Source organism: Colossoma macropomum, unplaced genomic scaffold (genome assembly GCF_904425465.1).
Source record: "Colossoma macropomum unplaced genomic scaffold, Colossoma_macropomum, whole genome shotgun sequence".
Taxonomy (NCBI): Eukaryota; Metazoa; Chordata; class Actinopteri; order Characiformes; family Serrasalmidae; genus Colossoma; species Colossoma macropomum.
Genome location: NW_023494799.1, coordinates 17,297,025 through 17,315,645, shown reverse-complemented (window position 1 = coordinate 17,315,645; position 18,621 = coordinate 17,297,025). Strand labels below are relative to the sequence as shown.

Here is an 18,621-nt window from a genome sequence, read left to right as displayed (position 1 = left end):
GAGGGACACGGGGGGATGGTTGGGGGGGTGGTGAAATGGTGAAGGTGCATGCAGCACGTGACTGTGATTTGGAACTCAGTCCAGGAGAACTTGTACTGTAACTTCCTCTTTCTATCTCCTTGAAAACAACCCCCCCCCAGTCTCCTACATATGCTGAAGTTCTGCTGTTGTTTTGAACCTCCTCCACCTCCATCTCTTTCAGCGTGAGGCAGGGGCTGGTGCACTGCCCGCTTTTCCCCTCCTAAACTGCTGATAGGCCAGCTGTGGCAGCCCCCAGAGAGACTCTGCCTTGTGAGCACAGACTGCTGCTGGAGGAAAAACACGCCGAAGCTGGAAAAAGTGACCAAAGCCTCTCAGACGCTTCCCACAAATATGTGTCTGCTGCCAGCGCTCCGGCACAGCTGCCGGCTCTCACAGCAAGCCTGAGCAAAGAGAGAGAAAGACAGGGGTGAAGATGGTGGAAAGCTCACTACTTTATGTATGGCAAAGTCAACCTTTCTGCCAACTGAATTTGACGTTCTTGTGCTGGATTTGAGTCTCTGAGCTCTCCACTCTGGTCATCATGCTGAAATGTCCTAGACCAGTCATGGGTAAGAGAAGAATGCTGATTTGTTGATGTCCTGAACTGAGCTGGGGTCTAGTGTTTTGATTTTATTCTCTCCAGCAGAGGTGCTTTTGTACAAGTAGAGTGAGAAAGGAAGGGCATGGATTTCTTGAGGGATCTCAAGAAGAAATTCATATAGTAATCCATGTAGTAGCCTGTTCACAGCGAATGCCTCGGGGACAAAGTGTCTTGATTGTTCTATAGTTTTGAGTGGGAGGTGTGCTGCTTGTGCTCACAGTGTTTTGTAGCTGTGTAACTGTGTTGTTTGACCAAGTTGTCAAGGAGCTCAACTGCACAGTCCTGTATGTAATTTTCTGATGTTGTCACTAAATTTGGTTCTGACGCATATAATTCGGTGCACCACTAAATTTGTCAGTAAGATACACATACTCGAGCATACTCGAGCACTTTCTGGTCTGTATGTAGAATACCATTAGGGCATTGCACTAGCTGTAGTCGAGTGTGGATCAAGGTCAGCGTCAGTGGCAGTAGGTTAGATTCCCGCCTCGACCTGGAATGTGGCATAGCTACAGTGGAGACAGATAGGAGTGTGTGAGGTGAGCTAATGCCTGTGGTGAACCATGGTGTGTCTGTCCTGCCAGGCACTGAATCCTTCTACACGCCCACCACTCACATGCACAAGCTGACCTGAGCCTCACATACCCATTTCCTTGCTAACAAGCCTCAAATTTATGAAATGTGTTGGTACCAAGACTGGCTAAAAGTATTAAAAAAGTATGAAAATTAAGCCTGTAATGCCGAAGCAAAAACGTGGCTATTTTTGCCTTTTAATCTACTGATTTCTCAACATACAGCCTACAATTTTGAGATTTTATGCTTCAGTTATCTTTTAATATTTCTCTGATGAAACGAATCTATATTTTATTCCTTTATTGTTATTAAGTGCCGTCAAGTCAGTTCTGACTCCTGGTGACCATATGGATAATGTTTCATCAGAATATCTTGTCTTCTCTTTGGGTCTTTAGACTTAATGGCTTGTTTATGATTCTGCTGATTGTCTCCATCCATCTTTGTTGCTGGCTGTCCTGTTCCTCTTTTACCTTGAAAAAAAGAGCATAATTGTCTTTTCCAACGAAATGGTTCTTCTCAAATGCCCAAAATAAGACACCGTTAGTTTGGTCATCTGGGCTTTGAGTGAGAGTTAAGACTTGATTTAGTCCATTTTGTTTGCTGTCAAAGATACACTCAGAAGTCTTCACCAATACCAAAGTTTGAAGGCATCAATATTTTTCATGTCCTGCTCTGTTACTGAACACCTTTAACATCCATAAAGACCTAGTGATACCTATTCTATTCTGAACGTGTGTGCACACTTGGTCTATCTATTCCAGTGCATTGAGTAATAAAGGCGGTATTGTGTTTCTTTTATTTAATGATAGAAAACACAGTAACACACAGAAAGCTCCATTTCCCAATGCTGATACATTTGGCTATGCTCATTGTAGACATGCATGTGTCCCAACTGCTTTGGTGACAAATTTCAATGAGTTAAAGGGCTGAATATTTAATCAGTTTAATATATCAAAATAACAATTTGAAAGAGTGTAATTTTCAAATTGAAAAAGCTGCAGTTTTTATTCAACATTGTCTTAACAAGGTGTAAGTCGAGAATTTTAACCTAATAACCACTGGCGCCACTAAAGACTTTTACTAAGTTTTACTAAGTTACTTACTAAGGGGGTCTTGGGGCATTCCCCCCCAGGAGAAACAAAAATGGCCCCAAAAATATCTGTATGTGTAATGAATTTTAAGAGGCGTAAATAGAAATAAAAAATATTTGGTCAAGTTGGCACACAGTGGCTCTTTATTTTCACAGTATTAGCCTGTATTAGCCTCCTTCAGCCTTGTAAGTCTCCTAATTCTTTATCTCCTCATCTGTGTTTAGTAACATCTTGTTCTTATTAAACTCAGATTTACAAGAACTCAAGGCTTAAGAGAGATCAGTCATTGCCACTTATCTTAAAGTACCCCTAAAGTCATTAAAAATGAATTAAAACACAAAAAACCTTCTTGAATAAAAAATTGTTAAATATTTTGTTTATTTTTGTTATGCTCAAGAAACTACTACAAATGGCATAGGAGCGCCACTAAACCTCAACACTAATTTAAAAGGTGAGGATCTATGAATTTGCACAATTATCCAAATTGTAAATGCCCCCTTGCTGCCTTGTTACCAAACCACGACCCTTCTCCCACTGCCCTGTACGCCGTTTCTATCTACGTTACAGGCTGAGCAGATATAAAACTTAGCTCCCACCGTAACGTTAATAATCAGAAAGATTCTGTCTTTATGCTACTCCCCGCTATATGAGTATAGGCTTAAGAAGAAGCTTCAGCTAATAGCTTCACACATAAATACTCAGATTTACTTGCTCAGATTTGAATCTTTGTTCTCTAAACTTGTGGAATGAACCTGTGCTGCAGTGAAACTGTTGCATGCTAAGCTATTGAAGTAGCATGTTACTTGCTACTAGAACAGTACCAGGCACGGGTGGCATGAGGCCAGCACCTGAGCCCTAAGGGCGGCCGAGAGCTGTGGGAAGCAGCATGTTATGATCAATACTCTGTGACGTTTACACGGATGTTTTTATTAACATAATGTAAACAGCAGCCTGAGGCTAATACTGGTGTGACTGTTTCGAAGTATTATACAGACAAATGAATGCAAGGAATATAAATAGCTGTCAATAACGTTATTTTCTTTCCCTCTTTCGCTCGTTCACACACTCACTATACGTGGAGCTTCTTAAAATGGCTGGCTCGTAAGCTAGTTTTTTGCCCAAATCTTCAAGCCCTAGGCACCATAGTCTCTGAATGTATATCCCTGATGAGATGTAAAGCAAGACAGGCTTAGTACATTACTGATATGTTCTAGAATGTTCTGTCTGGTGTGGAAATTAAGTGTAAAGCTTTAAACTGGAGATGATGATCTGATTCTGCTTTATTGTCAGCCAGTTGCAGTGAATCTCTGAAGTTGATGGTATCATGAAGGACGAGGTTAAATTCTTGATCAGCTAACAAGTGTGTGAGTAGAACTGTATTTTTCATTTTTAGTGCCAGACACAATACATTTCCAAGGACTGCAGCCTCTTTCATGTTGACTCAAGCTGATAAGAGGATGCATGTCTTGTTCCTGACAGTTATAGACTGGGGAGACCCACGTGTGTCTGCTTTTGTCCTCTATTATCTAAGAGGAAGAAAAAATAACTCAAAACACACAGAGGCCGCACCCAGTCACTACACGTAGCCTCTTTGAAAACTGTACTTTTCTGACCCGAGCCGGCATTCTGAAGTGTCTTGGCGGGGAGGAAGGTGTGTGTTGTCTCAGCCGGGAGCGGGTCTGTCACTGTGACCTTCCCCTCAAGCCTCCGCCGTCTATTGTAACTCACTTGCATGTCAATGGCTGCGACCCCAGGGCTCTGAGATAAAATCTACAATTCACATGCTCCTTGACGCACATTGTCTTTCCTTTGGAACATGCCTCTAGAGGATCTATGTGTGTGTTTGTGTGTGCGTGCATGTGTGCGAAAATGAAACAGTGCTCTGGAAAGTTTCATTACTGTACTTAGCAGATTTTATTTGTTAGTGGAAACCCCTTGGAAACTTCTGCTGCTTAAAGGATAAAGGATAATATATTCAGTTAAATTATTTGTGGCCCCTCTTTGGTGCACTAAGGAGTCTGTACAGCATTGCAGAGATCAGCTTTTAAGACAAATTTATAACCATCCATCCATCATTTAAACCGCTTATCCTTCCGGGTCGCGGTGGGGTGCTGGAGCCTATCCCAGCTGTCATCGGGCAGAAGGCAGGATACACCCTGGACAGGTCGCCAGCCCATCGCAGGGCAGACAAACAGACATATACATCCACACACACTCACACCTAGGGGCAATTTAGCATGTCCAATTGGCTATGTGTTTTGAGTCATGTCTTACTAAATATAAGGACATGTGTCAACAGTATCATTTGTGGTAATCTGTAGTTACAGACACATAGAGATTAGTTTAAAAAAAAACTGGTGTTTTCTCTTAAGGCAGTAGTCTCCAACCCTGGTCTTGTGCATCTACCTTCCTGCAGAATGCTGTTCCTGCTACACTTACTCTATATAATTCACTTTCTTGATTGGCTTAATAAGAAGCATTAATATCAGGTAAGGCACCATGTTAGATGCAGGTTGGAACTAAACTCTGCAGGACAGTAGATCTTCAGGAAGAGGTTTGGTGACCACTGCTTTAAGGTACCTTCCAGGATGGTACATTATCCATTCTGTAGCTGCAGAGACATACAGTACTGTGAAAAAGTGTTAGCCACCTGAGAAAATTATACTTAAAAGTATAAATATTTAATTTGGCAGTAATCATTTATTTGCTCAGAAAAAAAGACTAATATTAGATGCAAACCTAATGCAAATCTAGTGCAAATAACATTAATACAGTAAGTAGGGATTTTCCTTGTCACAGCCCTGTGTTAACTGTAGCTATCATCCAGTACCTGGTTTGGCTAATCAATACCTCACTTAACTAAATCAGTAATGCTGGTGATTCGAACAAATTCATGCAATGGCAGGAGCACTGAGGAGAAATGACCCTTTGTTTTTCTAACTACTATTTTTTTCTGAAAACAAGAAATTCTTTTCATTTGCTTTGGTGGCTAAGACTTTTGCACAGCAAACACATTGTAAATCTGATATAGTATACCCAAATGTGATATAGTTAGCCTATATGCTTGCAGCAAGTTTCCTGATTGGACTTAACAGTATGTAATGAAAGTAGTGCCTCTTAAGGCAATCCTTTGTACCAGAACATGAATGAGGTTTTAAGTCTTCACTGTGCTTTGTAGTGACCCTGGGCAGTACAATGAAAAGTAAAAAGAGCCTTAAAGCATCTATTTTATAAGAACAACTGCATGAATGAATGGCTTGTTTGAAGGGGTGCATCCATTGCATATGGAAACAAACCAGGAACTGTATTCATGTCTGAAAGTCACTGTTGCAAGGGGCAAACCCAGAATGGAAACTCTTCTCAGAATAGATGGGCTTTCTGAAAGGACGCAGTTCCATTGCACATTTAAATTTTTTCCCTGCATCATGTATTTTGTTTGCCACAGACTGCTGATTGTACTATTGATCGATCAGGAAATCTACAATGTCAGCAACCGCATGTTGTGGTGTAATACATTGTGCTATGCAGTAAGTAAGAATGGCAGGCAGTAGTGTTGGCCAGTATCCACCTTTTTAAAACCTTGACAATGTATGTTGTGTCGCACTGCATTATGGGATCATCTGGCCATTTACAGGATTCATTCTATGTTCACATGCTGCAAACATTGACGTACACTGCAAGTGTCATGTCATGCTTCATATTGAATCAAATGAAATAAGAGTGTATCGTAATTGACTCCAGAGAGATGGCAAACAACTACATAATAATAAAACTCGCCTAATTGACGGTCTGATCCACACAAACTCCTAAACAATGAGTGGAGTAGTGATCTGGATGTGCTAATGATACCTCCTCTTTCATTCATAAACTTTTTCCTAGCTGGTGTGTAGTTGTTCCTGTTCCTTTAAGTAGGTCTGATGGTTGAAGTCACTTGAAGGTCATGTCAAAGTCAAAGTGAACTTTATTGTCATTCAGACTACAATGCAGCTGAACGAGTGCACAGCTGAACAAGATTGCATTTCTCTAGCTCTGATGTGCAAATATAACCTAAATATAACATAAAGGCAAATGTATATAGACAGAGTAGAAAGCATAGACAGACATAAAATATACGTATAGGAAAAAATATTTAAAAACCATATTGCACGTTGTTCTTAGTGACAGTATTATTGCACAGTGTAACAGAAAGTGTAAACTTGACACTAGTGAATAGTGATAAAGTGCTCAAGTAATGAGAACATTAAAATTGTAGAACACAAAATAGAGGATGTGAGTTCTGATTAATGTGTTCAGACAGTCAATGTGTATGTTCGGAGTTCAACAGTCCTGATAGGCCAGCATGTTGTGTATTGTTAGAGGAAGTTGAGTAGTCTGATGGGCTGTGGAGGAAGATATACATTCCGAGTATAGGTGCTTAGACTGTCTATATGTGTTTTCAAAACTGTCTGTGTGTGTTCAACAGCCCTGATAGGCCTGCATGGTGCATGTGTGGTTAAAGGGAGTTGGATCTTATGGTCTGTGGGAAGAAGCTCTTGCTGAATCTGTCAGTCTTGCACCATGTGTTGCGTTAGCATTTGCCAGAGGGCAGAAGGCTGAACAGGCTACAGACAGGGTGGGTGGGGTCTCTGACCATCTTGGTGGCTTGTTACAGGAAGGGAAGACACTTCTGTGCCTTCTTGACAAGGGAGGTGGTGTGTGTAGTCCATGTCAGGTTGTCCGTGATGTGACTCCACAGTGTTAACAAAGATTGTAAGTATGTACCCTGTGTTTCCTTCTGAACTCGACAATAATTTACCTGGTTATGTTGACATTCGCTGACAGGTTGTTATTGTCACACCAGATGAAGAGTTGGTTAACTTCCTCTCTGTAGGCTGAGTCGTTGTCGTTGCTGATGAGGCCCACCTCTGTTGTATTGTCTGTGAACTTGATAATGTGGTTCAAGCACATCAGTCATGAGTCATAGGGTGAACAACAGAGGGCACAGCACACAGCCCTGGGAAACAGTGTTTATGATGATGGTTTTAGAGGTGTTTATTTCAACCTGTACTGTCTGGGATCTGTCTGTAAGGATGTCCACTAACCAGTTGCACAGTGGGGTGTCGATGTCTAATGTGGCAAGTTTTTTTTACCAAGTGCATGGGAATGACTGAATTGAAGGCAAAACTGATGTACAGTTTACGGTTATTTCCCTCAGCCACCGGCAGATTTACCTCAGTTAGCTAACGTACTGACATCTTTCACTCAGCTACTGCAGGTTTACAACAGTTAACTTACTGATATCTTTTATTCAGCTACTGCAGGTGTACCTCAGTACACTTACCAATATCTTTTACTCAGCTACTGCAGGTTTACCTCAGTTAACTTACTGACATCTTTTACTCAGCCACTGGCACGTGTAAAGGAGAGGATTCAGGCAATATTTGATTTATATCAGTTACTCCCTTATTTCACTCAGTTTTGGCATATCCCACTGTAGGTAGATTTTTAGCAAACCCTGCCTGGCTAGTTAAAATAATGACATTATTACTGTACTGTACAATATTAACCCCGCATAATCACACAATAGACAGTAGATCACACAAATCTTCCATTTACACTAAGGAAGCAGTCAATCTAAAGTAAAGGCTAATCGTCTGGTAGCTCAGCTAACGTTACTAGCCCAGTCACAGATAACTAGTAACTTGCTTCACCTTGTACCTTTTAGCTGGAAAACAGGGTGTTTTTCAGATACTGCTACATAAGGTAGAACAAAGCACAAATATGTTTTTATGTAACTTTGATATGCCTAGTTTGTGAAATAGATGGTATAAATATATAAGATCATATAAAAATATTTTACTGCACAGTTTTATGTTATATTATTTAATATTTGAATGCTCCCCAAAACCAGAAAATGTGCAAATTTAGGCTTAAAGGGACAGTGTCTGTATTATCCCTTATATTTCACAAAATAAAATTCAGCATATGGCCAACTTTAGACTGACTATGCACAAGCACATACTTTATGTCCTAAAGAAAAGATAACACCAATATTCTTGTCCATTTTCTAAATACAGGCCCTTAAACATATGTGTGCCATAGGCAGAAACTGCTGTAAAAATTCTATATCAAAACTGTAGAACAGGCTTGTGCCATTAATATAATAATGATGCTAAACATCAAGAAATGTTATTTTGTACTTGTCTGATTTTCTGATCATAACCACAGCCCACAGCGGTTCCACCACCAAAAGCAAAGAGTTTTTTTTATACACTCCTTCTTCACACATTAACACCCCTTAATTTCTTAGAAACAACCAGCACTGACCCAGAAAAATATCATAGGTTGAAATGTGGTTTGTTCTACGTAGGGTGGGGATATGTCAAATTTTAGAGGCCCCTGAGGCATTTGTGAAAAAAAGTTAGTTGGCCAAACATGTCAAATGCAATAAAACGACTAAATGATGTTGAAAGTTTTATTCCATCAAATCTAGGTTTCATGGAATAAAATGGACTAGATTTATAAAACAAGCTTGATGTTCATGTACTGCTTAACCAGAGCTGCGTCTGAATAGCTGATTAAACCTTCCTGTCTTATATGCTATAGAAATAAAAGTAAAAGTATATCTATTTGCTATATAAATATGCAAATAGATATACTTTTACTTTTATTTCTACTCTCTATCTATCTAATCTGTTTTCTTTTATTTTGCTCCAATCTGTGATCCGTCAGATGCACATGCTAGTCATCTCTCAACGTTTTGTGAGACCGTAAGCTACAGATCAGCCAAAAGCAAGCAAAGTATTTTTCAACCATTCTAAACCAGCCTGGACTGGGAGGACACCTTTAACACCTTTTGCCATCTTGTCTAGCGTTATTTTAAAACTGAAACAAAGTAGTTCACTTTACATGGTTACCAAATAAATGAACACAGTGCATTTTCAAGCAGTCATTCCATAAATGTGAAATTATCTGTTGAAGAATTGCTAAATGTTAAACAGTGTTGCGATGTAGGAGAGCAGCTAGCGTTAGCTTTGCTAGCATGATAACAGCTCAGCCCACCACAGACCACGTTAGATTGTGGCTAACTAAGGGACTTACACAAGTTTAGAAGATTAAAAAATTATGATCAACATCTGAGAGTGAAGTCGAGCAATGTTGAAGGGTCAGAAAGGCAAAATGAAACCTGTTCTGTGATGTTAATGTTAACGTTAGCTTAGCGTGCTGACCATGGACCCAAACAGTGTCACCCACCACTGTACAGGCTTGATTCTGAAAATTGATGCTCTGTTGAAACAAATTTAGATTATAAAAATGTTTGAGAGAGCAAAAATAGAGTAACAGTAAGCCGAAATCAAACCTGTCCGGTGGTGTTTGGGAGACAGCTTAGTTAGCCGGCCAAATGTAGCACACCATAGCATTGGATTGGTTGTAGGTAACTGATGCTAAAATGACACGTTTTATAGCACAAAGTCAAGTGACTGGTGTTGGGAGTGAAAACTGCTTAACGTTAGTTTTTCTGAAGTTTTCCCTGGCTCTTACTCCTTGTGTTTCTGTATCCTCCGCAGATGAGATTATGCAACAAGAGATAAGGCCTCTGCTGGCCGTGGACATCATTGAACAGCTTCATCGGCAGTTTGCCCTGCTGTCAGGTAAGAGACTCCTTCTCCAAATTCTCTGCTTTTGGCAGTGAAACTGCTGTGGGCTGTATTCCATTTAGGAAGATTCCACAGGTGTAATATATATGGCATGGAATACATCAGGCTGCTAGCAGGTTTGTTGTGAATATCCAACTGGAGGATTGTTGACGGAAATCCTTCCAAGGACAGTCAGTGGACATATCCAGTAGTACATGTGCTTGTACTTATCCTTTGAAAGTGACCTTGTCAGTCAATTTCACAATATCACTGAAAATAAAGAAAAAAGAATAAGATAATGTTCCTTCTTCCCATGATCTTCAGGAAATAGGTATGGTACAACTTTCTGTTAAATATGTGACTTATGGAATATTACAGAAATTAAATGCCCCCTTTTTCTGATAAAGCAGATTTAAACATAAATACATCAGTTGAACACAGAATTAGTAGAACAAGTAGTTTTGTTCACCAGTGGTCATTTCCAGAAAGGAAAGGCTAATATCTAGCATTGGCTTCTGACCGTCTTTTGGCCTGATCTGTGTGCTGAGAAGATGAGCATGATTTTGAGCAGATGTCCGGCTGAGCACTGATCAATGTTAATGTGTTCGGATCACTTCCCACTGAGCATGTAGACTGAGAGCTAAGACAGCAATCCTTGGTGTTAAAAGCATAACGGGTGCGAACAGGAAACCAGAAGCTCTGAGTGAGTGAATAGGAGAAAATGGAGAAAATACCTGAGTACCCTGAACAAACTGCTGTTTTTGTGGAAATAGATTGTGATATAACAGATTGCCTGTCCTGTTGTTCATCTTTAACATGTTTTCTGTCACATTTTAACAAGCTAAGATGTTTAATACAAAAAACAAAGGCTTTGTGACATGAGTAACAGCAAGATGTAGTTGATGAATTAGGGTTCATCTACGGCATTGGGCCAGCGTCTTAGAAAACTAATTTCTAAGAAGAAAAATCACCAAACGGAGTCAGTATGATCAACAAAATACAATGGAAAAGTATGTGGTAAACAACTGGTACATACTTGTATAATCAGTATTACAGTATTCCATCATACCCTCATGGTGCTGAGCCTGTAAAATAAATGCCTAATAATGTTAGACAGCTCCCAAGCAGGTAAGGTGAAATAGAAATAGTTGCTAAATGATAATGAACATTGTATTATATTTTCATACGTTTGGCTACGTTTGCTAGTCAATTTAAAAGATTATGAACATTGTACTGTATTTTCATAGGTTTGTCTATGGTTTGGCTGTCGTTTAGTCAGCTAGCATGTGACTAAGCTACATCTGTTACATCAGAGATAGCAGTTGATGTAACCTGGTGGAACTCCCAGCCTTGCTCCTCTACAGGGAGTTTTCCATTCTTCCCCGCCTGTGTTACACCACCTGGGGCCTGGACAGCATTGCCAAATCCCGCCATGGAGCTGTGATCTGTTGCTCTGCGCAGCTACAGATGTTATGCAGTGTTATGGAGGGGGGGATAACTGCAGAAGCTTTTATATTCATTTAACTTGCTTCTCCTCACTTCAAAGAATAGACCTCTTGGTGTAGCTTCACGCTTCTTTATTTCATCAGACGTGCATTTCCTTTCATGCTTCAGTTTAGTTTGAATCATGCTAAATGAGTCTAATTCAGGCTCAATTTTGCTAATGGTGGTTCTGATGTAACAGATGACTGAAGATGGGAAGAATGCACTGCAGGACTCAAATGAAATCAGCTTCAAACACTCTGTTCTGACCTCGGTGCAAGGATGTAATATAGTAGTCAGTAAGTCTGCTTCTAAGCCTATGTCAAATTATCTCACCATGGTGAAAACATTGAACAGAATCCTGTGTTTGGGCTGTCTGACCTTTAAATTTAGTAGACAAAGGTCCTGTTTTTGGTCCATCACATCCTTGTAGAAAAGCTGTTAGCCATTCTGCACTCTATTGTAACCCATTATTTAAAGGCAGTGTTGTGCTGAGAACAGGACTGAATATGTGAAATCCCTGTCCGTTGTACGTCTGTCATCTTGAGAGAATTTGGGAGATTCTGTATAATTGGAAATGTCATACTGGCAAGAATAATAGGTGTGATTTTATCAGGATGAATTTGGAAAAGCAGTGGAAAGACATTTGGTATGGGGAACCTGTACATGTGGAGAGAGAGAGCTTCTTTGTGTTCATGGAGAGAAAGAGAGAGAAAGATCGAAAGAATGATGACACAAAGAACGTGTCACAAAGATTGCACATAGACACAAATGCGCAATCTTTCATCTAGAACACTTTTGTAACTACCATTTGCCTACCAAGCTTATGGCTATGTTCTGGAATATGAAGGTCCAAACAGAACGAAAATGTAGTAGGTACTTTAGAGTAGGGTACTTTAGAGTAGGGTATTTTCGAGACTGGACGCTGAATCTCGGCTCCAAAGTGTGCAGCATAGCGCGAAAGCCCTTGTTCTCAACGACCAGAAACAGACAGCAGACAGCAGGTCACATAGCACCGAGGTCTGGCCTCGCCAGTAGCGAACAAAAAAACAGAGATTAAGACGAACATTTGGAGGACATATTCGCATTTATTAGCAGCGCGGTTGGTTAAATCTGCAACGAGAGACTGTCTTTCTTGAAAAAGTTGCGAAAATGAACTCGCTTCTCTTTCAAATTTTCCCGTTCCACCTTAAATGGTGCAGCAGTTACATTCGGCGCCTAAGGCAGAATTTAAGGTGAAACGGGAAAATTAGAACGAGAAGCCAATGAGAAGCGACTTCAGCCTCGTAAAACATCCGAATGCTGAGACATTTTACAAGAAACTCTTCTAGTTTTGAAGAAAAGTTTTCTGGCGGAGATGGGAGGAAAGCAGCTATAGCTAAAGCTTAAAGCAGAGCAGAGTAAATCTGCGCTCTCGTTTATATTTTTAGCCCATACTAGGACATTAACACATACTGGACATTAAATGTTGTGGCTCCCAAGGTGGTTTGATTTTTGTTGAAAGGTCAAAATGGCTCTTCTATATATATGTGTTGTGACTCCTGACCTAACCTGGCTAATGCAGAGGGAGCCGGGTGTTGTGCCGAATTCCGACTCCCCGGCAGAATCCGACTCCCCCTCGCGTGCACGTGCTTCACGTAAACGTGGACGTTACGGACTGCACTCAGGATTTCGCTTTATCTTTAATTTTCCTCCACAGCGAACAACACAACAGGATCTAAAGCCAAACAAAGACTCTCACTGTGATGATTTAGTTTAATATTACGAAATAAAAACGATTGTTGTTGTTGCAGTACTTGAGAACTGGTGGGACTGAATGGCTTTCAGTCATGACGATAAGTATTAGGACACATTAAACACAGCTTTAAACCTCTGTCTGGAGCACTAAAGCTCACATCTGAGGACCTGACGCTGCAGCATTGGCTGACTTGTTTTACTTGTCATTATTCAGCAACCAGACTTTCATTGCTTGCATAGCTGGACAAATTAACGAATTAGTATCCATTACTGCATAAAAGAGTTGCCTATAATTAAAAATTGCAGTAAGAACAATTGTTGTAAAGGTAGTAATTTAAGATTAATTTTGGCTGAAAAGTCTTCAGCTTCTACATAGTCAGAAGGTTTATTGTGAACCTGTCAAAATGATGCCCCTCATATCTCTGGGGATGCATTATGACTGGAATAATTAACCTGTTCTGCTGACTTCTGGTTCATAGATTACAGCATATAAAGCATATTTCTCTAAATTCAACAGAGGGGATTTTACTGGGGGAGTAGAATTTTGGCAGGATTATTTTGACAACTGCCGAAATTACACTCCCCCTCTGATCTCAGCACTGCAAGGTCTGAATGACATCTCCTTTATTTTGCGTCCTGAAATGCATTTTACTCTAGATTCAACAAGGGGGATTTTACTGGGGAGGTAGAATTTTGGCAGGATTATTTTGACACCTTATTTGATATACAGTAAACTTTGTTACAGTATTTTTTCTGCAGAATATTAAAGCATTAATACAATGTACATTTGGATTTCTGATTTGTAGAAATTGATGAGGTTCCTTTGATTAATAACATTGTAATGTCAGGCTTGTTTTTAATAAATCTTTTAGTTTCTTATTTCTTTCTTGTATTTCATTTACATATTTATTGACTTATGTCAAATCATTAATAACATAAAAGGTTTGCTCATGAAGAAAAATTCTGAACGCATCATTTTTCTATTCTTATGACGACTCTTGTTTTGTGTGGTGGAATCGACGTGAGCGACAGGTCGTAATTTGTTCAGCTTTACGTACTTAATTTTCATACTCCTTTCTTTCTTATCTGTAAGAGTAAGAATGAGTGTAATTTTGGCAGGTGTCAGAATAATCCTGGCAAAAAATTCTACTCCCCCCAGTAAAATCCCTCCTGTTAAATCTAAAGTAAAATGCATTTCAGGACACAATCTACAGCCCAGGACATGCTAGCAAAATAAAGGAGATGTCATTCAGACCTTGCAGTGCTGAGATCAGAGGGGGAGTGTAATTTCGGCAGTTGTCAAAATAATCCTGCCAAAATTCTACTCCCCCAGTAAAATCCCCCCTGTTGAATTTAGAGAAATATGCTTTATATGCTGTAATCTATGAACCAGAAGTCAGCAGAACAAGTTAATCATTCCAGTCATAATGCATCCCCAGAGATATGAGGGGCATCATTTTGACAGGTTCACAATAAACCTTCTGACTATGTAAAAGCTGAAGACTTTTCAGCCAAAATTAATCTTAAATTACTACCATTACAACAATTGTTCTTACTGCAATTTTTAATTATAGGCAACTCTTTTATGCAGTAATGGATACTAATGCGTTAATTTGTCCAGCTATGCAAGCAATGAAAGTCTGGTTGCTGAATAATGACAAGTAAAACAAGTCAGCCAATGCTGCAGCGTCAGGTCCTCAGATGTGAGCTTTAGTGCTCCAGACAGAGGTTTAAAGCTGTGTTTAATGTGTCCTAATACTTATCGTCATGACTGAAAGCCATTCAGTCCCACCAGTTCTCAAGTACTGCAACAACAACAATCGTTTAACGTTTTTATTTCGTAATATTAAACTCATCTTATTAAATCATAATATTAAATCATCACAGTGAGAGTCTTTGTTTGGCTTTAGATCCTGTTGTGTTGTTCGCTGTGGAGGAAAATTAAAGATAAAGCGTTATTTACACAGAAATAACCTGAGAAATCCTGAGTGCAGTCCGTAACGTCCACATGTTTACGGGAAGCGCGTGCACGCGAGGGGGAGTCGGATTCTGCCGGGGAGTCGGAATTCGGCACAACACCTGTTGGATTTCTCACTCATCCACTTGTGTTTTTGTTATGTGCCACCACAGACTGTCCGGGCGCTGCACTTCCGCACTTCCAGTTCCGCCTTTTGCGTTCCGTCAACATTACGTTATAAATTAAATATTTAGAAAATCGATTTTTGACATTTGTGAATCGATTCAGAATCGTTCATGTCCTCATCACGATGCATCTAAGAATCGAGTTTTTCCCGCACCCCTATTTCCCTGTAAAAACTTCCTTAAAAATGAGACCAATGTTGCTGAAGAAAGTGAGATCTGTACAGCTTATAATCGCTTAGAAAGGGAGGTCTGTGGCAGTCAAGGTTGTGGACTCCTCTTTTTATGTTTTCATTCATTTGGTTTATCTACATATTGAAAAGAAAAAGTGTTTTGACTGATTAAGAAGTAAGTCAGAGGTATGATCCATAGGTATTGTGCATTTATTGGTTTCAGCAAGGGTCACACTGAAAGGTCATCTGATTCACCCACTTGATTCCTAAATGTTACGTTGCTGTATACATTAAAAGGCATTAGCAAAAGTAGAGTTTTTCCCTATGGCTACTTTCTTACTTATTTTTTTCTGACTGTGATATTTCCATCGTTTACTGTGGTTTATGAATTATTGCTCTCAAACATCAGTATCAAGAAGCTGTGAATTGTTTAATGATGTTATGTGCTGCTTTGAAATACAGTGTTGTTTCTGCCCACACAGGAGGTAGAGGACAGGATGGTGCCCCAATCATCACCTTCCCAGAATACTCTGGCTTTAATGAGCTTCCTGAGGAGGACTTCATTAACGTAGTCACGTATCTGACCAGCATACCCAGGTGAGCCTACCTTCACCCTTTAACTTTTTAAATTGTGAATATAGTAGTATAGTATTAATAATTTTCTTATTTTTAATGCAGTTGTTTGAAGTGTCCCAAGGCATTGCTCTCCTACCTACAGTCTCTCTCTTTTCAGTCTGGATGCGGCCAGTATTGGTTTCATAATTATCATTGACCGCCGACGGGACAAATGGAGCTCAGTGAAGGCCTCGCTTGCTCGGATAGCGGTAAAAAAAGTTGGATAGCAGTTCAAATTATTCCCTGCTGATATCTTCAGATCTGAAAAGCTGTTGGGCTGGAATGATGAATATTCTAAGTTTAATTCAGTGAAAAGTAATGTGTTTTTGCTATAGTAAATAAATAAGCTGCAAATTCAGACATCCGCACAACACCCACAGTGAGCAAGAATGATCCAGTAGTTGACATCAGTGTAGTATGACATTTAGCAGTCTTTGTAAGGCAGTGACGCAAAGTTGTCAGAAGCAGACAAAAGTCTACTTAAATGAAAGTAAGAAAGAAGACTACATGAATGATAAGAGCCTGAAGGTGCAGAACGCACTTAATTTGACAATATTTAATAAAAGTATTTTCAGTGTGTATTTCCAGGCGGAGTTTAAATTATAATAATTAATAAGCAAATATTAAAATGTGGATTTCTTGTATACAGTCTAGACCACAGTGCCATGACTTATCAGTTAATGTAGACTAACATAAAATGGCCTAAAGCACAAAAGTATGCATAATATAAACATAATAATACAACGTGGCCTAAAAATTCTTTTAAAAATTGCAGGCTTAACCTGCTTGTTAAATCTGCTGGTGTTACACTTTTGAACACCTGCCATTATTTTCCCTTCTGTGTGCAAAACCACAGTTGAGTAAAAAGAAGAAAATGCTACCAGTCATGACTGACATTAAACTATAAATAGTTCAAGAACAGAAAATCATTAGAATAGATTTTTGCTATTATATATTTCAGTATGTTTAAATGTCAATGCTTTTTAACTTTCATTCACGTATATTTTTGGCTCCATATTCAATTTGTCTATACTTTTTCGACCACTGACATTTGTTGTAGCAATAGTAAATGTAAAAGTAAAATACCTAAAAAGTCCTAAAAGTACAGTGACTAAAGCATGTGTTTTCTGTCAGAGCTGGAGGACAGCTGGTGGATCGGTATCCTCAAAATTAATAATATAGAAGAGAAAGGCCAAGGAGGATAATTGAGTTCACAAGGTTAAGGTGTTACAAAATGAATCACTATTTTCCTATACAGTGCATCTCAGTCAAACATATTAAGATGCTGGTGTCACAGCATGACTGACAGCTATCACAGTGATGATTGTATCAAAATAAAGGTTGCATGAGATCACAAGGAAAGATGAAAAGTGATAAATAATTTGACCTGAAGCCCTTTTCATTGATGTGACATTTGTTTTTGTGATCAACAGGGGGCATTCCCAGGCAACTTGCAACTAGTTCTAGTGCTGAGGCCCTCACGTTTCTTCCAAAGAACCATTGCTGACATTGGCATCCGGTTACACCGGGATGATTTTAAAATGAAGGTACCGGTAAGCATGCTTCAAGACTTTGTTTTCCTGAGCTCAAGTGTGTAATGCATGTGTATGTATGTATGTATATATATACATATATATACACACACACTCACACATACACACAGAGTGGGAGAGACCATCCAGTCAAAACAGCAATTACAAACTAATTATTGATTTTTCAGGATTAAAAACGAACTACGGTTCAAACGGTTAGAAACACTTGTCATATTAATAATTCCTGTCATTTTGTTCAGTAATAACAATAACACAGTTTAGAGTAAAGTAAAATACTAAATAGCATGCTGTGATTATCTATTTATAGCAGTTGATGTATAGTAATTCCTTAATAAGTTATCTTCCTCAAACTTTTATCACCACTTTTAAGTATGACGCACTCTAGATGTTAATTTGATTCAAATTTTATTCACCGCGATATGCAGCTTTTTAATCATTATGGAATCATCTACAGCTCTGTTTATCATTTGCGATCTAAACATTCTTGCATTTTTACAACTCCCTACTAGTTATTTAAAACCTATGAAGCTTTAGAGTACTAGCATCATAATATATGAATAATATATTATGATGCTAGTATATAATAATATATTCAAGATTCCCTCTTGCTTGTTGAATGTGACGAATGCATGGTGTTCATATGTAGCCCAGTTTATTTTTTGCATGCAGTGTGTTTTGAGTCATATCTTTGGGTTGAGGTTTTTGTCGTTCTGTTTTTCTCTGTGCATGGTTTCCTCTTGCGTAGCTGCTGTGAAACAGCGAGACTGAGAAAATCCAAAAAGAAGCATGTAAATGTGTAAAAGTGCAGTACCATGAATACATCAGATACATTTTGCACAGATGCTCAGGGCTATCAGCAGAGATCCTCAGGTGGACATGTTTTTCTGCAGTCGCCTGGCAGCTGAGAAGTCTTCTCTGTAATGTGTTTTCAAACAGCGGCCATTGTAATAAAGATGTACACTGAGATCTTGCTAGCTCTGTTTTAGTTTCAGAGGAATAAGAAAATAAAGACATGCAGGA

General features: G+C 39.2%; 1 protein-coding gene across 7 annotated transcripts in view; it reads left to right on the top strand.

Annotated features, from left to right (window-relative positions):
- mcf2l2 (MCF.2 cell line derived transforming sequence-like 2) overlaps positions 1-18,621 on the top strand; it is a 75,843-nt gene that overhangs the window by 15,791 nt on the left and 41,431 nt on the right. For all 7 annotated transcript variants that reach the window (XM_036586736.1, XM_036586732.1, XM_036586733.1 and 4 more), the window contains exons 2-5: positions 9,834-9,917; positions 15,916-16,030; positions 16,167-16,257; positions 17,482-17,601. In XM_036586736.1, the coding sequence (XP_036442629.1) occupies positions 9,834-9,917; positions 15,916-16,030; positions 16,167-16,257; positions 17,482-17,601 (410 nt within the window). The remainder of the gene's footprint in view (positions 1-9,833; positions 9,918-15,915; positions 16,031-16,166; positions 16,258-17,481; positions 17,602-18,621) is intronic.